This window comes from Melanotaenia boesemani, chromosome 19, assembly GCF_017639745.1.
Source record: "Melanotaenia boesemani isolate fMelBoe1 chromosome 19, fMelBoe1.pri, whole genome shotgun sequence".
NCBI lineage: Eukaryota > Metazoa > Chordata > Actinopteri > Atheriniformes > Melanotaeniidae > Melanotaenia > Melanotaenia boesemani.
Window position 1 is genome coordinate 13829258 of NC_055700.1, and position 23386 is coordinate 13852643.

The 23386-nt window shown below is 37.6% G+C and overlaps 1 protein-coding gene across 6 annotated transcripts in view; it reads right to left on the reverse strand.

Moving 5' to 3' along the window:
* Positions 1-23386, reverse strand: part of rgs3a (regulator of G protein signaling 3a) — a 115174-nt gene that overhangs the window by 48805 nt on the left and 42983 nt on the right. For 4 of the 6 annotated variants that reach the window (XM_041970494.1, XM_041970493.1, XM_041970491.1 and 1 more), the window contains one exon: positions 11724-11858. In XM_041970494.1, coding sequence (XP_041826428.1) covers positions 11724-11858 — 135 coding nt within the window. Of the gene's footprint in view, positions 1-2319; positions 2613-11723; positions 11859-20380; positions 20526-23386 lie in introns of those variants that run through there. The other 2 variants (XM_041970496.1, XM_041970497.1) reach the window with 2 other exon arrangements.

Genomic DNA, 23386 nt, shown 5'->3' on the forward strand with positions numbered 1-23386 from the left:
CTTATGTACGTATCTTAATTACAATGATTCAACATGTTTCCCTCCAAAGTTCATATAACTTATTTCAGACTGGTATTACTAACAACTAGAATAAAATTAAGTTATATCCACTTAATATATTCCAATAAAACCAATGTTACAATATACAGTGTTCTTGTTAAATCAGTTCAATTAAGTTTAAACTGTACATTTACAAATAGTCATCTCAGGGTACTTTAAATAGAAAGAAAATAAACAAGCTCCTTTGGGACGGCATTCAGTGACAACAAAAACAAAGTTTGTCAGATATCTTATTATGCTGTAAAAGAAGCGTACCAAAATATTTATTCAGTAGTACAAAAGTAATATTTTACAAACCATTTGAATGAGAACATCAGAACAAACATTTAAATGTCAAATATCCATCCATCCATCCATCCATCCATCCACTCTCTATATCTGCTTACAATTTAAGGTTGTGGGGGGCAGGAGCCAGCTTCAATCAGACAAGAGGCAGGGTACACGCTGGACAGGTTGCCAGTTCATCATATTACCCATTCACGCCGTCAGGGCTCTGTGCCAGCACTGGTTCCTAAACCTAATTCTGAACTGGTTGGCATGTTCAAACCAAGAAAAATTGTTTGTTTTCCGGAACCAAAACAAGTGGTTCTGGATGAACTGTGACCTCATCAAAGATGTAACGGCTGGGTTTACCTGATCGCAAGACCAAATAATCAAAAAGCTTAACAAAGTGAAGAAGGAATACTGTCACAATAAAAAAGACTTAGGCAAAAGTGGAGCTGGATGTGATGTTACATGTCCAACAACAGGAGTATAGCCTCCCACCCCTGGGTCTTCCAAGCAGTAGGTTAACTATATACAGAATAAAAGTTTGAACATGATCAATGTATTTCACCACTTTGCTTCCACAATTACTTCCGTGGAGTAAAGTCCTCCCACTTTGGTTCAGGTTTAACTGTGTAAACACCATCTAGTTCGCCAGAGAGCACCAAGGTTCTGATACTCTTTAATGGAGCTGAAGCTTAGAACCAGAACAATGTCTGTCTGAAAGCACTAACAGAGACAAACAGCCACTCATGCTTAATGTCAACTGTTTTTCGCTTTTCTTTTTGTTTTAAGTCAAATGTTTTGGCCTCTATCTGATTAGGACCGCAAGTACAGACAGGAAAGCAGGAGAAAGACAAGGAGGGGCGTGTCACCTGGTAAAGGTGAGCTATACATATTGACAGGTCTTGGTGCCTCTTGTTGCTAAAATTCCTTTTACTGGACTGATAAATAGAAATATTACAAAAATATTAGGTCACATATGACAATAGTTTCAAAAGCAAATGTCAACATGAAGCTATAATTCACAATGTCTTAGACCAGGCATGTCAAACTGGTCCAGCAAAGGGCCGTGTGGCTGCAGGTTTTTGTTCCAGCCAGCCAAGAGCACACAGTTTGACCAATCAGCTGTCTGAAGACTGAGATCAGTTGATTGAATCAGTCAAATCTGGTGTGCTGCTGCTTGGTTGGAACAAAACCTGCAGCCACACGGCCCTTTGCTGGACCAGTTTGACATATGTGTCTTAGACAAACAATTTTACCAAAGGGGCTAACTGAACCTCATTATACTATCTCATTCACTTCTTTCATCTGCTCTCTAATCTCTCTGTCACCTCAGGCTAAAATTCTTCTCAGGAGAAGGACTTTTCTGCTTGTTCTCTTTCTGACAAGGAACATTTGACACTGAAAGAAAGAACACACCTCTGCTGTTGTTCACACCTTGCTCAAGTCAACAACTATCCATCACAGACAAAACAGTTCAAAGACAGTTTCATACAGTATGTGACACTTCAATGTTAGTTACTGCACGAAGAAAAGACGTGAACTCCAAAGAGGAATGAGCATATATTTTCTGTAATGATAAAGAAATGTATTGATTTCAGGCATAAAAGCAGTTGATAACCCCTCTCCGCTTTAAAGCTTCATGGGTAACAGAATAAATGAAAAATAAATGGATAAACTTGGAAACAAAAGACAGAAACATAAATATCCTGTAGCTAATCTCATAACATAAAACCTTACTACACACCAAAAGATTTCACTCATCACCTGAGACAGCATTCACAGGACACCTGGCTGTGGCAAGCAAAATAAGATTTAAACACACAAAACCCCAAGACAGTGAAATAACCTCACATTTAAACATTAGAAAAGCAAATTTAACATCCACACACACTAAATAAATCCAATCTTCTGTTAGAAAAAGCACCAAAAGTCCCCCAAAAAACAGCTTTTAGTCTCAGTACAGTATAATGAAAAGATAACATGCATTACCTTAGACACCGGCATCTGTGCTTGCGTTTTTGAATGAGCGTATGTGTGTGTGTTATAATTATTGTGTGTTCCAGAGTGCAGCGAAGAAAAGCACAGTTCATCCACACATGCAAACTCTATTTGGAGAACGAATGGATGCTTTTCCAGTGGTTTTTGCTTTCCTGTGAGTTTTTTTTTTTTTTTTAGGATGTGTCAGTGCTTCTTTTCTCCTCCTTGTCCTGTTTGTTGTTTGTGCTTCTGCTGCAGTCCCGGCTCCTGACCCAGCTCGGTGATAACGTGCATGCCAACGTGTGTGCGAAAGACAGTGAGAGAGAAGAGGTGGGCGGGAGGAGGGGGGAATGTGGTGAAGGAGGGGGAAAGACAGATGGAATCAGGGAGGAGAGGCAGAGTTGTGAGCTTGAAAGGAGGAGTTGTGAAAATGTGATGTACAAAAAACGTAGAGGTGGTGATGGAAAAGCTCACTAGAAACTAACTCTTGGGAGTCCAAAGCAACCAGCGTCCTTCCTCCCTCTCTCTCTATCAGTCTGCCATTCTATCTCTTCCCCTCTTTCTTCCCCAACATGCTATTTTTAGAACTTGCTCTGTCGCAATCAAAGCCTCGATTCAAAACCTATCAAAGAGCAAGATGTTAAGGGCCATGTCTTTCACACCTAATGAGACACACACACACACAAAGACACACACACCATCCTGGTCTACTTTACTGGCCATGTGTCTGCCTCAGACCTGAAGAGAGTAAGCTATTCATCAAGCCTTATCTAATCAAATCATGTGCTAATATATAAAGGGCTTCATAAATAGCTGTTTCAAACCCTGTCAATTACACTCCACAGACGGCTGTTCCCCTCTCCATCTGCAGCTGAAGGTTTTCTAGAAAAACACATCCAGATGATGCATAAAGTAATGAGTGACATTTAAAAGTACAATATCAACTTTGGGTAAACTAGACTGTTTGCTTTCTTATTTGCTTGCTCCATTTTTGTTCTCATCATTGGTCGGCAAAATGTTTAATTTTCTCAGTGTTGCTATTGTCATCAAACACTCACGTTAATGAAAAAGGTCCCCATATCACAAGAAGCCCCTTAAAGTGCGAATTAAACTCTTATCCCAGCTCCGTTACATGCTCAGTGGAGCAGATGTCATTTTTCTGGGTGAAGAATGTGCATGATTAAAAGTGAGGGAGAAAAGGATTTCATGCTTTGCATTACCTTCTTAGGACTAAGTCTGCAAAGCTCTTATCTACGCTACCTTCTGTGCTGATGCATTGCCATTATATAACCCAGTTATGAATAGTTAAAGGTGAGCTAAAATGAAGCCAAACACCATTCTATCACAGGAAAATCATTCATACTTAAAGAAAGTCAAGGGAATGCATCCAACACTACAATCCACAATGATTAACAACATTCAGACTGGTATGTGTGTACAGTTTGTGTGTGTGGTTTTGGTTGTACATATAGATAGTAAGAGGTTCATGATTAAGGGAAACAAAGGCAGGGATATATAGAAAGAGATAAGGGTGGTGAAGGAGGAAAAAATGCATTTAAGACTGAAGATTTTAAAAAAGTGTGGTGAAATGGACTTAATTTTAGATTCAAATCAAATTCTCAATCATACTTTATAAATACCTATCAGTGAAAAATTAAAGGAATGAGAAATAAATCATCAGTGGGTTATTATTATTATTTCCCAGTTGTTCTCACAATCCATACACATAAAAATTAGACATGTGCATTTGATATTTGTGAACATATCAGCATCTGTTTGCAGAAAAGCAACCTCATCAGGGAACAGCTTTGCTGTTTAAGCGCAAGTAGCCTGTCCCTGTACCTGCAGATTTATAATGTGCTTTTTTGCTTTCACAGGTTTGTAGATTAATCAAATGGCACAAATCTCCTTGGGACCCTCACAACTAATATAAAGTTGAGATTAATCTTGTAATCTTGCTATTATTTTAGAACACTTCTCTACATCCAATATTTTACATTTTAAGACTCATATTGAGTCTTAAAAAATTTGTTTGGAGGCAGAAATTGAATAAAACATCACTGATAAGTTACTATGACTGATACAATATTTCAGAGACATTCCTCACATCTGCACTATTTCAGTGAGCTGGTTGTAAATCTGGATGTCAAGACAACACATCCCCAGAAATAGCATGCAGCGTGAGTGGTGTGTGAGTGTGCGTGTATGTGTGAACAGTGGTGATGAGCTAAGAGAAGACAAATGGAATTCATCCATGACTAATAAGAGACAAAGGGGAAACGTTTCATTGCAGAGAATCAGTGTTTTACTGATGTTTCATACGACATATTTTTCAGAGTTTTGTTTATATTCACATAATGTAAAATTAATTTAAAGGTAAATAAACATAAACTTTACATGATGTGTTTAAAATAGAGCAGCCACCTGTCACACCTCATACCTATCTTGACTGGATAGCCCTTAAAAAAAAGTCAGAAATAAAAATATACACTCCAGTAGCTGCTTGTTAAGTTGCTCCTCACGCTCTCCTTTTGTCACTCACTGCTTCACAATGTAACCCAGTGGAAATACCTGTCTTCTCTCAACTAAATCCACTTCCATATCTGAACTAGTGTCACCAGACTTCTCTGATATACACCCTCTTGTTGGGGCAAAAATATTGTTATATGTCTGACAAACAATCTGATCTTAGAAATATATTTTTAACAAGTGAACTAATGGAAACACAGTTAAGGATGATTTTTCATTTAATTTCAAATCTATTCAGTTTCCCAAAGACTTTCCAGATTAGATAAAAATATTCTCAAGTAACTTTGCAAACTTCTGCTGCATCAACATTTTTTTTATGTATGTTGCTCTCATGAAATACTTCATCCAGATTAAAGCAGCACAGCAGAAAGATTAGCTGACATGTGCCAATTAGAGGAATAAATGCAGCAAAACTGTGGGAAACAGAGTGAGAATGCTCTCTCATGACAAGCTGATGCTGTCAAGATGTTGCCAGTGTCTGTTTTCCTCAAAATTTATTCTATGAAAAACTGAAAGATGAGATTTTTTTTTTTTCTTCCAGTGAATCTCAAACTGAATTGGAGCAATCAGCTTATTTTGTACTTGTTATTTTGTGCTGATGCTTAAAGTATAGTGTTTCCCAATGGTGATATATACTACTCAACGGTTGCACGTTTGCAGACACTTCTTATCTGTTCCCAAGCTTGATTTATCTTTAACTGAATACATACGAGCTCACCTTAGGTAGACTGATTTGACGGGTTGGGGTAACAGAAAAGAGAAGTGGCCACCACATTCTTTCATTTCATCATGAATCAACAGTTTGACATTTTTTGAGAAAAAGTACCAAAGAGTGAGAACGAGAGAGGGTCCTCATCACACCACATCTCTACTTCTTCCAACATGAATGCTGCATTATAAACACTTCTGCAGCTTAAACAGATTCTCATAAATGTGAAATTAGAAGAGAACAAGCTGCCCTCAAAACCCTGACAGACTCATTATGTTCATTGGCAGCATCCATCTTTTTTAGTGTGAGCACACTGTATGTGGAGATGTAGAAAAAAGGCAACTTTGACAGCAAATAGTTTGCTTTCTTCTAACTCAGAGAAAGAGTACAAACATTATACATCAAAAGCTAACTGTCTGCGAGTGTGGCTGTCATTTTTTAAACGGCCAGCCCTGCTTTAATTCCCATTTGAGTGTTTGTATGTGTGTGTATGTGCAGCTGTGCAAATTTATTTTTCCAGCAGCTTAGTGGCCGGAAGCTTTTCAGTGAAGGAGCTCAGACTTATTCACTGGCTGTTGAGCACACTCCGAAGGGCTAAATGTATATTTACTAAAAACTCAAATGAAAAAGTGCAAATACATATTTTAAGTCACTAAATTACTGCTTGCTTAAATGTTAATAATTAGAAATGTGCCAGTTGGTGGGTATTTTTAACAACTCTGAAAACAGAAAGCAATTGTTTTCCCTTTACAACAACAGCAGACCAGTATAAATTATCAGTTAGCACACCTTGTGTTTGGGAAGTAATATCACAGTGTGACATGGAGTAATTTAAATATTACATATTCTGCAAAGCAGTTAGAGACAACAGCAATGCTGCAATATTTCTTTTATTCTTAGATTTATTTTAAATATAATAACACAAAGATTAAAAACAGAGAAAATAAAATAATTTCAAATTGGTTGTAGAAGTCATGAGCAAATGCTCGTTTTTCTAGTATGAATCATAAGATAAACACATAAACAGAAAATAAAACTTTAAAGAAAAATAATGCAACATTACAACTATTTAGATTTCCACTGTGCAGCATTTAGGAAGATTTATAGACAGCAACACAACAAGAAAATGTCCACCGTGTTGCAAAAGCTGAACAAAGAAAGTAAACTTAGATTTGTGGTACTCTATGGTACTCATTTTTTGTTTTTTTTACTCAATTGAATTTATCCTGCATAAGTATATAAGTTCAGTGGGACTCAATCTGATATATAGTTTGAATGCTCCACAGTTCTTTGGACTAGAAATTAGTTCACAGAAGTGTAAAGAATGTAAAAACAAACAGGCTTGTAAAGCTGTCTAAGTCACTGATCAACCTGTCACTAGTTTGTTGCCAGTTAAGTTGATTATCATTTGTTTTGGTCTGTGATGTAAACTGCTAGCTGAAAAAAGCCCAGTACTAACAACATAAACATAATTTTACCTATCAGAGCAGAGTTGGACATACTTCTGTCAAAAAACTGAACCCCCTTCTGTGCTTGTATACCTGGACAAGGACAGTTGTCCAAGTAAATTTCCTAGTCAAGCTCTGTGTAAACCAATTTTGCTTGCAAACATACTGAGCAGATTTAGTGGGTTATGTTTGATTCAGGTGAAGAACAAATGTGTAGTTTTAATGATATGATGGTGCATATAGCAATAGTGGTTGAGAAATTTCTTTGGTAATATTTGTTTCTATCAGTGTGTTAATTAGCCGTGTTAATCAGAGACATTTTGAGTATTTTTCTGAGACTTTTCCAGTTCACTTTTATTACAGCGGTCAAACCATAATTAATGCACCACTTTGCATGATTTTATTCTTTTTATAATTTCCTACTTTTCTGTGTCAGACTGATTAAATTCAGAAATCAGGGACACAGATTGGCAACAGATGTTCAACATTGAGGATATTCATCAAAAACCAAAGCTACCACTAAAAGAAGCTTCCCACCAAACATGAACAGGCAAACCCTCATCATGCCCCATTTCTATGGTGACGAGGAGATTAGTGGCAGTCCAACTTAAAACTGGAGCATGCCCAAATATTTTCAGAGGCATTCACACTGTAAAGGGATGGAAGAAAGTAGGGCAGCTGCTGACATCAACACTGTAAAGGAATAAGCCCATTTTCTGGGGGGGAAAAAAAAACATGAATGAAAAACATACAAGTCAGTAGGTGCGTTTTCCTTTTAGAGCAGATTCTGCTTCCTCTGCACTGACTCTCGAGTGAGGTGCACACTTACTAGCTATTTACTCAGCTTTGTGCACAAAGGGAAGAAATACAGTATGTGACACAAGGGAAATGTGTGAATCAGTGGGCAATTTTCTAAAGCTCCTTTGCAGCAGTTCTTACTCGCTGGCAGGAATACGGAAGGTGCATCAATTATATAACCGATTCAGTTGAAGAAATTGGTTCCAGTGTTAGCACCGCAGTAACATAAACAGAAATTAAGCTGGTCAAGTACCAACAAAGGAAATTTCTTTCATGTCAGCTTCATAGAACAGCCCCTGCTGTAACTTGAACTCTAAGTTTTACAAAGTGATGACTCAAGGGCTAGCAGTTACACTTTTTATTGTGTTTCTGTTGTGAACAAAATAAAGATGTACATGTCTGTAGTTATCAAGGAAAATGTGAATAGATTGTGTTTTAATGAGAATCAAACATTAAATCATACATTTTTAATATAGAGGATATGACCCACATGTGTCTGCCCATGTCTACCTATGGGAGTGTGCCCTCCTTTCTCTTGGCCAAATTTAAATTACCCACACAAGCTACTTTGCTTTCAAAGGCTTCATAATTTTAAAAGATTTATTTATAAGATTATTAGAGATTATCTTATTGCCTATACTTGACACAAGTGATTTGCCTATAATTAAGCATACTTGAAGGTGAATGAATATCAGCCATTTGCCTTTAAGGTACTTTGGAAAAATGCAATCAAAAGTGAACTAATTTGTGAAGAAGTATTATGTTATGATTAAGCGTGCATTTCATTGCCTTCGGGACAGCTTTCAAATTTCCATTTATAGTTGTAGGACATTACAAGAAAGAGTCTAATAACTGCACAAAGCGCAGGAATAATATGACTGTGGATGGCATGGTTGATAGAGTAATGAAAACACAGTTTACCTATCACAATGACATGTCTGGCATTTTAGCATGATTTTGTAAGTATGCCTGTCCATACCAGGCTACCTGGACTAAAGAAAAATGAGTGTTCTCTGTCTTATGTAAATGGGCAAAGAGCAGCACTTTGACTTCAAAATGACAATGTTTAATACATCTTTGACTAATTAAATTTGGAGCTTCTTTATAGATATTGTCATCATTAGCTTAGCGGATATAGCAGCTTGCAGATGAGGTGGCTATGTGGCCAAAACGTGCCAGCAATCTTTCCAAACTACTGAGGGAGGTGTAGATGCATCACTTAGAAAAAAAAATCCTCTTTCACAGTGTAAAACACTGTGAATGCCTTTTAAAAAGCAATCTAAGACCCAATTCTTTCTGTAAATTGTGCCTCATTTAACTTGTTTGATTGCACTTTGAGATTATCATTAGCAATCAAAGAGTTTAAATCTACAGAAAGATGTTCACTTTACTTTTACTCAGTTCACCGCAGCGAATAAAGAAGACTTGTGTTATTTTGTGTTTTATAGTTGGATTATCAGTGCGAAAATGAGTGGCTGATTATTTTGATTTATCTTCTATGCAGGCTCGTTTTAAAAAGCTTCAGGTGTGCACTGACTTAAAGATAGACAACAATGGGTATAATTTAGTCAAGTATGAAAGAATCAAGTCTCTGTTATGTACCTCCTACACATGACTAGAGTCAGCTCACTTTAAAGGTCATATTTCTGTTTTTAAAAGGAAAACAGCTAACGTTACTAAGCGTTTAAAACTGCAACAAGGATTTGCTCTAAAAAAATGTAAAAAACTACACAACATAAAATGATAAAATTGCAAAAGTAATAAATTGGTTTCTGTACCATGTCTGTGCTGAAAGGTAAACTGGTTTGTCAATAGTCTGCGTAAATAGCATTGACTTACGTGACTTGTCATGCTTCCCAAGTTGTTTGGTTATTGATCACACTGAGCACTGCAGTGTGTGTATAAATGTTTTCATTCATTTAGCTGTGTGTACCTAACCAACACTGATCATGGGTGGTCACAAAAGAAGTATACAGCATGTACATCCCATGATCGTTGTGTTAATGTCAAACACTGCAATCTACTCAAACACATTTCTGCAGGAAAAATTTTTAGCAGTGAAATATCATCTGAAAGCTTATCTATGAAACGTTGTTTAAAAGAGAACATCTGCTAAATTCCTGAGCAAAGTTCATAAGGTTCAACTCAATGTAGGTCACATATCACAGAAATCTTTTGGATAATCAGGTTCCCTTAATCTTTGGAGATTAAGCAAAGGTGCAATAAAGCACACGCGCACACACAAATATGTATATAAATGGATATAAACACATACATATTCAGAATGAAAGGGATGAAAGACATTCGGCATTTTCTTTCTCTCTTTCATGCACTGATGAAGTGAAGCCCTAATGTACAACAGGTGTGCCCTCTACACAAGGCTATTTATCCCTTCTAATCACCATCAGCTAAACTCAAATGAATAAATGGGATGTGTCTGTGGCTCATTAAAAATAAACAAAGTAAGGAGTGAAAAAGAGAAACCATCAACAATTAAACAAGCAAAAAAGGGAATGTAATTCAAAGAAATGAGGGAGAAAGAAGTAGTTTTAAGGTAAAGTTTACAAAAAAAAATGAAAATAAAGATCACTTTCAGTAGATTTGCATGGGGAAGTGCAAGAAAGGACCAAATTGGGCTAAATTCCCTCCACCTCTCCAACAGCCACCATTACGTTAGGGCAGTTGAAATCATGTGAGCACTCAGTTACAGTGCAAACTTAAAGGTGCTTTTATTTAATACATATCTATTTCACCCCAAACAGCAAAGGATTTGGGTAATAAAACCAAACAGACAGATTTGCATAGTTCAACAAAAAGCTAACAGCATGTAGCCATCAGAGATGACACAAAAAAACTGTCAAATGTTGATTAGTTGAAAGTTAGCTTGAGCCAGAAGAGGGGCTCTTATGACAAATATCATCATAAAGAAAATTAACAATGACAAGAACAAAGAAAAGAATTGCTAGTAAAAATCTGAGATTTTTAGCTGAACTGGAAAATCTCATTATTTTTACCACTGAAGCAGAGTTTAAGAGCTAATAACAGGTAAAATAAACAAGCAAGAATTATGATACAGTTCATGTAGACTGCCAGTCAGAGACAGAAAAGTACTCATGGAGGTGCAGAGCAGTGATGCAGACCTTTGTGCAAATTTGAATAAGCCCTTATTCTCTTTATAAACTCTGGGAGAACGATGAGTTTTAAAGGGGGCATGCATAAATATCCATGGCTTAACTACTTGTAACAATGTAGATATAGAATAAGAAAGAAAATCCAACAAAATTTTACTTAATTCACTCCAGTTTTTACAATATATGTAACAAGTTAAGATTAATCATAGTAAGTTAGGAAGTACTGGACAAAAGCAGAATTTGTTTGGACAAATAAGCAGCCACATGCAGATGGTAAAGTAAAATTGTTGTGTAGCTATTAACAAAGGTCTGCACCATATATTAATTCAAGTTAACACTTCAACCTCAAATGACACAGAAGACAGTTTGTAACTGAATAATTTTCTTTTATGTATCACCAAAGCCCTGCTCAACTGGCATACCTATCAGACACAGTGATTTCTTTTACTACACTGTAATAACTAATATAGTAAAGAACCAAAGTTTCTACCTTTGCTACCAAACAACTCTAACCAGCTGGAACCAGGAAAATCTAAATTGTACTGAGCTGAAAGCAACTACACCAGTGATACTGACAGGCAGGAATATACTTGCCTTAAGAAATATACTGATAATGAGAGTGTGAACTGCAGGAGTGTTTTAGATCACTGACTATAAGGAAGTGTGTGGTGTTCACAGGGCATCTGTGATGGGGGAATGCACAAATATATGCATTTCCATGTGTTCATGTGTTTACTGATTCATCATAGGGCTCATATGAAATTGGAAATGCTCCTAGATGTGTGTGTCCGTGTGTCATACCTGTTCAAAATGCGGAACGGGATGCTCCCTCCTGTGAAGCTGTAGCTGCTTGTCAATGTTGTCTTTTAGGCACTGACACACACGGTGCTTCTGGTCTGCTGAATAGGCTTCTAGGCTGAGCAGGCAGTCACACTTCTAGAGACAGATAGTGGGAGAGAGAGGAACAAAAAGGGGTGGAGGAAAAGATAGCAAGCAATTAGGCATCTCCTGTCAAAGAAATAAAGACAAAGCAGTTTCTCCTGGTGTCTGCATGCAGCATAGCTAAAGAGCAGAGCAACATTAGTACTAATGTACAATAAATAAATGACAAAAATTTGTCTGCTTTAATGAGATCCAGGGTGTCTCTGTGTACACAATGAGAAACCGCAAGTGCTTTCAGAATGGATAGTGGTTAACAAAAATCATTGAATTCATTAAATATTAAATGCCTTAAACTCTATAGTACAGTTTTAATACAAATATGGTTTCCTTACACATTTAAGTTGCCTTCACATTTAGTTATCTAAATTATTTTATTCTCTTTTTAAACAACGGATGGTGAAGTGATACAGGACCCTGCGCTGAAAAATGCTTGCTTTAGTGAAACTGAATAATGGCCTGTATCCACTTTAGGCAGAATTTGATATGCTGACAAAATGATTTTGAAACCAGCGTCTAGATGGCACTCACTAAAAGTGTACAAATCAATATCCTAGGAAATACGTGAGAGGGGACATCTGACAACCAGTGCTAAACTTGTTAAGAGTTGGCAGAAGCTGACTGGCTTTTTTTATTTATTTTTTTTTTTGCACAAGAAGACAAAAATATCACTGTGCCTTCTTCAAAGCATCCAACTTGTCTGATATCCAGATTATATATTTTACCTGTTCTCCCCACTTTCTAGTTAATATTCTACCACGGCTGTTCTGTTTCAGGAAGTGTCAGTGAAAAACATTTGTCCTGACATTTTTGGGCATGAGTTAGGCTATAAATAGGACTTTCCCATTTTGCGCAAGTCTTCAGAGATTGACTGAAGTCCTCTGGGCTTGTCTTGACACTCGCTGGCTTGGTCAGTGGTGAGTCATGAAGCTAGTTTATTTGCCTGCTTTCTGGCGGCAAGGGCTTTTGCATGTCCAATTATGTTGGTATCACTTGGACTGTCTCTTTCAATGTCACTTTATGTGCTGTCAAAGAGGGGCATACTGCTGTGGAGGGGTTTAGAGGCACAAAGTACTTGGCAGTTAAAGCTGTGTCATTGTTCAAGTTGCTGATGCAGGAAAAAGGCAGTTACAGCCATTAGTGGTAGCAGTGTTGAGGCTGTGTGTCAGTTTACTGTATATAAGACAGAGCTGATTTAGAAAAATAGGAACAAAAGGAAAACAACAAAAACAAAAAAAAGTTAAAGTAAGAGACAATCAGCACAGTTTTTCTTTCAAAAATAGAGAAAGAAAGACACAAAAATAGAGAAAGAGGAACAGGTTAGATATTGTGGCAAAAGCATTTGTATTATTGAGCCTGACTGGTTAATGGCAGCATTGGATGATGAAATGGGTGCCTTTTCAGAGTAGACAGAAATCAATTTTAATGTTCTTTAATATCCATCATTTAGACTGAATTGGAGTCTATAAGGGTGCAACAAAGTTTGCAAGACTTGAACACACATACAAACAATTGGCTTCTAACAAACTGATATCATGTTTCTCTCAGTGAAAGACTCATATTTCATTATAAGGTTATTTTTTAATTCGACTCTAAACCATTGCATGATTTCTTGCATGTTGGGAAAGATCATAAAGGTTTGCAAAAGCTTTATCAGAAGCCACATGGTGAATTGAAACATGCATCATCATCATCATCATGCTTGAAATAATCCTGTATCCACTGGGTGGATACAGTGTTCTTGCACTCTTTTTGTTCTGTTGCTTACTTTGCTGACTGCTTTAGCTCACCAATCAATTGCCTTTACTTGATTTCCTGCTTATCCAAAATGCACACACATTTACACCCAAACCTAACAATCCTTTAATCATGTAATAACACCAATCAATGCCAGACAAGGAGATACCACCACCTCCTAATACATGGAGAGACAGAGACATGGCAGGAAATAATTCACATTTACGACATGACTGATTGTGGCTGATTAAGCTAATATTTGTTTCTCCATTTTTCATATCCTCTCCTCTTATTTGGAATGAGTAAACAAACCAGAAACAATGCAAGGCTTTCCCGAAAACACTACCTCATATGGTCAGGGCTTTCCAGGCAACTCCCCAGTGTCCCGCATTAAAGAAAATATGTCTGTGTCGAATAGTTCAGGGTCCCACAAGCAGAATTGCACCTGCATATCCTCACATACACAAATAAACAAACACACACACACACACACACCTCACAGCATTGCAGTCTCTCCACAGCTGCAGATTTAATTGATGAATAAATTCTTACTGTAGCTTCATATTTATATAAGGATTTGAAAATAAAAAAACAAAATAAAAAGACAAGAAGACAACCAGCTGGGACAGTGAGTCATGGCGAGGCACAGGTCCCAGAGCTGCAGGAAGGATTGCATCTCTAATCAAAGAGAAGAAGTGTGTGTGTTTACACTTTCTTAGCAGTGTAAATATGAAACATGCAGTGTGCAGTGCACTGCAAACCACTTACTGACATGCACATTTTCTGATACAGCACACAGTGTAGTTAATTTCCTTTGTGGACCCCATCTAAAACTTACCAGTAACAGAGGGAACACTAACTATTTACTTCCCCCTAGCTTTGAATTTTACATCAATTTCCATTTCTCTGATTTATTTTCAGTTTGCCATTATTGGAGACTTATACTGTTTAATTTGTGCATTATTGTGTATATCTGAAGGGCGCTCTTGTAAAAGTGCTCCAAAATTACCTTTTTGGCTCATTTACTTACAAGATAAAAAAAAATTACAAATTAAAAATTATTGTATTTCTAATACGTTATATATGTTATTGCCAAATAACTGCATCATGCATCACTTGAGTAAAAGCACCTCCAACTGTCAATGCAAACTTGCCATCAGCACTACATTAAAAGAGGTAAATAATTATAAACAAAACCACTTTACAAATAAAAGTGCTGTACGTAAACTCACATTATAAAGTACAAAGCACCAAACAACAGAGAGCTAATCTGATTTCATTCACTGACATCACAGGTGGACATAGCCATGTTGGTCCAAGTGGGTGCACATAAAAAACACAGAGCCATCCATCTATCTATTATCTATACCGCTTCTTCCATTAAGGGTCGCAGGGAAGCTGGAGCCTAACCCAGCATTTAGCCGGTGAGAGGCAGGGTACACCCTGGACGGGTCAATACAGAGCCATAGTTTTTAAATTATTAACCAAGCAACCAGGTGGTGACCCCAATTTATTTAGCTGCCAAAGCTAAAGTAGCCTGTACCCACATGTGACACTTAGTTAGTATTAGTTTTGGATCATACTTGTCCAAAGCTGTCTCAGTCAATCATGAATGTAACTGTTGACAGAAGTTACCAGTGCAGCGGTCATGTTGCTTCTTGGCATTAAACAACATTCAGCCAGTGTCTCAGACTGCAGCTCCAGCAACAACATGCTAACATCTTCCAGGACAATCTGTGATTTGTTACTTTCAGAAACTGAGTAAGTTCACAAACGAATCCCTTGTTAATTGAATAACAAAGTGACTTATGTTATTCATAAAATAATCGAAAGAACCAGATTAGCTAAAATAGCTTATGGTTCCCTTGTTCCAGCTCAAACTCATTTATAAATCCCCCTATCCACGAGATAAACATAAGAGCTAATGAAACAAAATTCAATGAATGGCCACTGGTCTGCCATGGAGTGGCTAAAAATACAGGCAGCATTTCCCCTTAATCAGATTGATTAAAGTGCTCCCTGGTTGAAGCCCTCCCCCTGAGTCATCTGCCAGATGAGTTTTCAGTGTGTCTGTTGTCAACACAGCTCACCTAAACTGCCTCAGCGCAGGTTTGCATGGCTTCAGTGACAGCTTAAGTCGGAAACTTTTCTTTTTCTACACCACTTGGTAATAATGTCCCAGTTCTAATGTTTGCGATCATGTGTCAAAGATTGCAGTTGTACTGTGAAAGCTTTAAGGCACAGGTTGATATTTTAGCTGGTTGTTGTATTGCAGTGAGCCAGATGAGAGGGTTCATGTGTCATCTGCTTGATTTTGACAGCTGTTTCCCCTTGTTTCCAGTTTAAATGCACGGTGGGGCTAAATTGCTCCTGGGTGAAGCTTAATTTTTAGCATGCATACATGAGTGTGGAATCAATCTTCGAAATTAGCCACCACCAAAAAAAAAAAAAAACAGACAAAACATTTTCCCCAAAAAATGCAAATATTGCTTTATTGCTGGGAATTCACCTTCATTCTTCCAAAATATTTGACAATGTGAGATTTGTTGTCAAGTCTTATCTTTAATACCCTTCTTGTCACCAGATGCTCAATATCTTTATCCCACCTTCTGCTTAGTCTCACCTCAAATTATTCACTGGACTGTGCACCTATTGCTAATAGAAATGCAGGACTTGGCTTCAGAAAAATTCTGTTTGTGATTCTCTCAGGAGCTTGTTTTTAAATATGCAGTATCAAAGCTGACATTTCTCAGTTTTAAAAGTAGAGCAAGAGAGAAAAACAGTAAGTAATCCACTGGAGAAAAAAAACCTTTGCAAAGTCACATACACATGCTTTAAATATGACAACAGCCAAACTGGGTTTGCATAAGGACTCAATGCTCCCAATCCTAATTGCTTTTGTTAAGTTTGTAAATGAAAATTAAACAACAAAGCAGTGAACTGTTAAGATATAAATGGTTAAGTGTCTGTTATAACCATTATGCTACCGTTCCATGCTCCCCAGAGACCAAAAAGTAGGTCCACAGACACTATCACTGCAAGCAGCGTCATATCATTAGTCATAGCCTGTAAACTGATGCTGAAAATCGTGTCATGACTCACTCTTTCACAATGGAGACTAAGTTTTGTTTCTAAATCTTTTAGTCAAAATCTTTTTCTCTACCATATCATAATAAGGTTTCCTTCTAAGCCACTGAGGCTTTGTAACTATAGAGTTTAATGGTTTTACGTCTGCCAAATTAGAGAAGACAAGTAAACAACAGCTAATGGTGCTGAAGCAGCTGGCTAAGTCTTGCAATGTTCTCATTAATGTCATTGGATACGGAGGCAACTTAAGCTCTGTTTTCTTACTCTGTCTTTCATCTTCAGACAGATGGAGAATAGGAATAGGTTTTTGAATTCTTCCTTACTATGCAGCCAAGCTTCTGACAGGATGCTAAGCATAGCTGTTCCAGACTGAAATACAGGATCTACTAAATGAATTTGCACATAATAAAATATGAACAAATATTTGTGGTTCTACCTAAAATAATCATGCTGACCTCTCAAAACCTTCTTAAGAAGTTATGCCACAATTTAAATGAGATTGCTACAACTATCCTTATATCTACAGTACGTTAGCCCTTATTCTATGAAGGCAAATCTGCCAATTACCAGAAAAATACTTTCACCAAAATGCTGGAAAATGAAACAGCCCTAAGTGAGGTTTCATGGTGTTGAAAACACTAAGGCCTGGCTGTTCTTTAAGGTATGAAAAAGAAGGGCCATGACAACCTCTCCCCATTCCTCTGCAGTCTGCAGGAAATAAATAAAAGTAGGCATTGGTTTCAAAATACAAATAACTTAAGTCCCAAAAATACAGAGGGTGTAGTAAAATGAGTCAGAGAGAAAAAAATATATATATATTAATGTATTGCTAATGTTTTAAGTCAACAAATGCATTCAAAATCAATGGTAATTATGCCACCACTAGCAAAATTTAGCTCCACTGATAAACAAGATAGTCAGTTCAAAGGATAATGACACCAGCGCATAATGAAGAGGTGGAAAAAAAGAGCAGATGAAGGCTGATTCTAGCACTAATATGGACACGCAGCTTGGCATCTTGGCAAATAATGGAGTATATGGTTACCAATCAAGCCTCTGTCACTCTGTCCATCCCACTTTGGAAAAATTACTATATTTTATCTTTGCACTTTTGTGAGTTCACAGTGGTACCCACACATAAATTCTAAGTCATAAGAAGCATTTAATGCTGGCAGAAAATCAGTGGTTCAGTGTGAGTTGAATTAAAATGGTTCCAGTAGGAGGTGGATTACTGCAGTGCATCTGATCTCTCTTTCATAAACAGTCCTGTCCATGTCTCTGTAAAGTCAGCTGCAATGTCACTGCTTTACACAGTGGTGGGTAAGTTGGGAAGAAATTAGGCCAGTCCACACAAAAATTGCAAGGGTTGAATTTTGTTTCCAGTCTGATCCTGTTTGGATCAGCTCCAGCTTATGCATGTCTGTGTTCAGACCGTACCTGTTCACATCCAGTTCTTGGAGATTAAAGATTGTTGGGTGCCTTGAAAAGTGCTATATAAATCTGATCCATATTAGTTTTTGCTTCTAGCATCACATGAAGCTTAAACTGAGCAATCAAGAGTCAACAAATTGCCTCCCTAAAGCCAACACATGCTTATATTCTACAAAGAAAGCAACTTCATCCTCTCTGTGTCTTTCCCACACTCTTTAGTCTATTTGTAGTTTGTTTGTCTGGTTTTAGTTCCAAAACTGCCCTGAGTAAAGTGTGTTAATTGGAGGCCTTGGCGCGTGTCCTGGCCTGTAGCCACCAGGGAGAAGGATAAGCACATGGCAGAGCCTACAAGAAATCTTCAGAAGTCAAGAACTCTTTCCAAAAACCTCTCTCTCCCAGTTTCTCCAGTGTCATTTTTTTTTTTTTTTTTTAGGAAATAAACATACTGTTTTCACATTTTTTTTTTCATTGTGATCATTACCAGCTGAGTGAGTTTATTGACAACAGTTTCTTTTGTCTTTTTCCATGACTATCTGTTTTGCTTTTGTGGAATAATGGTATCATAAATGTATCTGTGATAGCCTTTGCATGTAAAATCAAGTAGTTGATAGCTGTGAAAACCTTTTATTTTTACATTATAGTGTGTTATTGAACTGGATAACTATGACAAATAAATCAATTATTTGGGAATTAGTTCTGAACTTTTTCCCATAAATCTATAAACACCTCAGATGCTGATCACCATTTGCCCTGATCCTGATGAAAAAAGGAGATAAACCACAGTTTCATACAGATTATAAGAACACTTTGTCCCTGTCATAGATCTCAAAGCAATAATTTTACTCAGACAAATGGCTTTAAGTGATTACATTTAGATATATGGCCAATAAGTCCTGCTAATCTCTGCTGGAAAAAAATCAGGAAAGAAGGAAAGCACATTTTAGGTTGTGGCTCAGATTGAGAGAAGAGGGTACATCTCAGATCAATTAAGCCCATGAGATACTGGGTCTGCCCTGCCCATGTTATAGATAGCTACCATAAAGTAGGTATTTTGCTGACAAGAGCCCTGCGGGTGCATATAATTTACTCTCAGCCTTCAGACTGCATGTGACAGCCTGTTTGTCATGCAGTCAATGAAGCACCTGAAAGCAAAGTGAAATGGAAATTCATGCAGAGCGGCACAAAACATCATGCCCACACATATTGCAAACAAGCTCCCATAAGTTGTCTTTTTCTGGGAAAAGAAAAGAAAATAACATTAAACAAGGAGTTTTCTCCTGGAGGTCATCCAAAGAAAACTTCACAGTTTTTTACTGTGTCCTCAAACTTAAAATGGACACCATTTTGAGCATAATAATCCATGAACACCATGACCTCTTGCAAAAAGTGCAATTTGTATGCGTAGCCCTGTCCTGTGTTAGCCTGGTGACACAGGGACCTTGCTGTTCCACAGCTGGAACACAAACCACCACACTGTGATTTCACCTAGTTTGGCCTGCTTATCTCACCTCCACACAATCATCACATCTTGATGCTGCAACAAGTTCACAAAAGATAATTATAATGTCAAAACCAGCAGCCGCTGACTTAATATCAAATATGATTTGCATGCCTAATTCAAATTAGAAATAGTTCATTGTTGACAACAAAAGATTTGATAAGCAGTATAAATTCATGCTGACTATATTAGGATGGCATAAGACGTTTGAGTCACTGTTTCTCCTGATTTTGGTAAGAGGAGGTTGTTGATGATTTTATTGCTATTAGCCATTAGTCATGACTACATTGTGCCAGCTGGATACTAATGGCAATTTCTAGGATGCTGTGGTAAATGAGTGGCCATACACTTAGTGGTATTCTCAGCTTTCACTAGTGGAAAGACGCATTAGGACCCATTACTAGAACCACAACAACATAATGTAATTCCATAACCTTACCACCCAAGTCCCACAAAGTGTAATAAAAAAATTATTACTCAATATGTTGTTCAGCTGCTCTTTTTGAGCTTCCACAGGCTTTTTTTTTTTTTAATCTAGCATAAATCTAGCTTGTAATAGATTAAATGTTCTCCAACTTCAAGCTCAGACTCAGTTGTGACTGAAAAGTTTTGTCACGCTTGGAAAAAGCCATAGTGATAAATCATAGAGTAACTTAATTCTTTTTTTCTTATATAATTCATTTAAGAGAAACATTTCTGCACAAAGAGAACAAGAACAGTTCAAGTCTCCATCTCTAAACCTTTCTAATTTTCCTGTGAGACTTACATCTCCACCGTCAGGTAGCAGGTGCTGCTGAAGAGAGCTTGCCTCCCTGACAAACCGTCTCTTAGGCCCAACTCGGTCAGCCAGGTTTCCCATGATCACTCTGCAATGACCCAGATGGACTTCACCAGTCAATAGTCACCTAGGCTGTCTCCTTTCTCTATACGTTTTCCCGTTTACCTTCACACGGATCTCTTTCCTCCTCTCCTCATGCGTCACTGACATACTTACACATACCCAACAGACACTGCGCACACCGGACCTTCCAGACATAATTGCAGCCCCCGTCCCTCCATAGACATACACACACACACACACACACACACACATGCACAAACACACTTCTTTCACGGTTAAATCTGGGTTAGATCAGTGCTGTTCTGAGCCAGTGTTAAAATAGAATGACCTCCAACTATGGAGGAGAAGGGCAGGGTTAGACAAAAGGAGGAGAGATTGTTGAAACTGAGAACTTAGAAGAGGACAAATGAAATAATCTATAGCAATTATTCTCAGGAAAAAGTAGTTTGTCTGATGAAAAATCGAAAAAAAAGAATATTTGAGGTTAATTCTTTAACTAAAACTTACGGTTTCCTTAAAAATGTGACTCAGGACATGCCAGATCCTAGTTGTGAGAGTCTCATGCGAGTTACAGCTTTGACATAACTAAGCTAATAAGTGTTTACTAAAATATGATGTATTTTCTCTAATACTGAGATGACTTATTGGAGTTTGAGTTGCTCAGGAGGTTTTTTTAATGCTCTTTTTGCCAGATTAGCAGACACCATGGATGGAGTGGGTCACTGGGTTGAGGAGAACTCCCAAAGATTGGAAAAATAGCAGAAACTGACATGCAGAGCAAAAGTGGCTCAAGGGAAACTTTCTTTCCACCATACTGAACTCATGTGACGTACTGACATTCAAATGAGCCAAAATATTAGTAAAATAAATTAACTATAATGCCAAGCAAGATTAGTGTGTGGATTGTCATGGTGACACAAGGTCTCACTATGTTAATCAGATGTAGCAGTGAGGTCTGCTGCCTGATGAAAAAGTCTGCTTTGACAAGGTTGTGTTTCGATGTGTTAATATAGTATGTACAATGTGTTTCATGTGGATGTGTGTTGAATTATTTCAAGCAGCCTCTATAAATGCAGAGTTTGGTAACTTTGCAGTGCAGTCTAGTCTTTCCTGTATTTGAAGAAACTATGGTGAAAAGAGTCCAAACTGTTTGAAGAGACAAGAAAATGGGAGGTATGCAAATTAAATTAACTTTGATATCTTGCATTAACAAAATACTAACAGCATTTGTGCACACACATTCACACCAAAGCAATCAAGACAAAGGAAGGCAGGTATGGAATTAAAATAAAGACATTTAAATATGAGAAATAACATTAAGTAAATCCTTGCCTTTTCTTCTGTTGGTTCATTCAGCTTTTATCATGCTCGTTTGTCATTTTTCTTGTAACAGGACCAGAGACAGCATATCCATTAGCAGAACAGGGACCAGATGTCCTTCAGGCAAACACACTGTTTAACTAAAAACACTCCCTGAGCAATGAGAGTGTGTCCTAAATCTCTCTTGATTTTCTTTTTTCCCTGCCTTTGTTAGTGTGTGTGCATATGTGACCTTTACACAGACAAGCCAGAAAGAGCAATTTAATTAGAGACCATCACTTTACACACACTTGACTCAACACAAACAAACACCGCCACGCATATCAGCAGCAGCAAAGACGATGAGGGTCACATCACATGTTTCTGTAGTATTTGAACATTAAAGCTTCAGTAATCTAGCTATTTAAGAGATTTCCCTTGATTTCTCCTAATCCTTTATTCCTCCCTCTCTCCACCTACATCACATTCCTACACGCACCGGCACGTTTTACCAAAGGGACCACAGACAGTCGGCCACTCTGGAAATGCCGTCAACTATAGTTTAGTAGCTGCTTATGTTTGACTTACTGTTCCTGAATTATAAAAGCGAGGAGTAGAGAGTATGTTTTTATCAATTAATCAATCATTTTCTCTTTTACAACAATACAGCTTAAGTAGTACGTAGAGTGTGATAAACAGTGATGCCATTACGAATCATCCTCACAGTGTTTCCAACGGAGTGTGTAGGAAATAAAACCTGCAGTAAGAGTGAACCGTCAGCTCTGGTTCATTGTTGCTAGGATTTTTGCTCCCGGAGGTATGAAATGAAATGCTGACGGGTGTATTGACTGTAATAGATTACTGCAGATATTGTATGCTTGTGTGAGTGATTGTATTAGAGCATCTGACAGGAAGGTTGGAAAAATCAGTCTGTAAGGGGATAAAGGAAGCTAGTGCTATCCTCTACCTGTGCTCTTGTCTGACACCTGTCAGATACTGTGCAGCATGTGTTTACTATGAGGGTTGATGGGAGGCTTTCTCAGCTCACTGATGTGCTGGAAAATTAAGAGATCTTGTCAAGTTGATGGTGCCAAACTCTCCCCCACTGCTAAAGCTTGGAAATGTATGGCAACTGCAAGCAGTCTAAAAAATAAACAATTTGATAAGAAGTAGTTGAATCCTTACATGATTATAAAACACTTCAAAACTCAAGAGCTGATGTGATAATTTTGGAGACCTTTTTCTTTTTTTTTACTCACTCATACTCCGATACACTCCCTCACCCATGCTGTCTTACATTTCTATTTATATGTATTGCCTAATTGGATAGACTGAATAATATTAGAGCCTTTTCCTTCCTCTCTTCCAGCCCCGGGAAAGATACCAAGTCCCTCTCTTTCTGTCTGGAACTTCAGAAAAGAGGCCCTTTAAAGATTCATAAGCTTCTAATGAGGTTACATAGCACATTTCAAAGCAAGAGAAAATATGTCTAAAAATGTTAGCTCATGGATCTGCAGGAGATGGGGTTTGGGGTTTATACATTATAATTGCAGTGTGCAGATTAATGATATGAGGAGATGTTGCTGAAATGGTCTATAGGAACAAACCACTTCTCAGACCTTTAATCTTCAG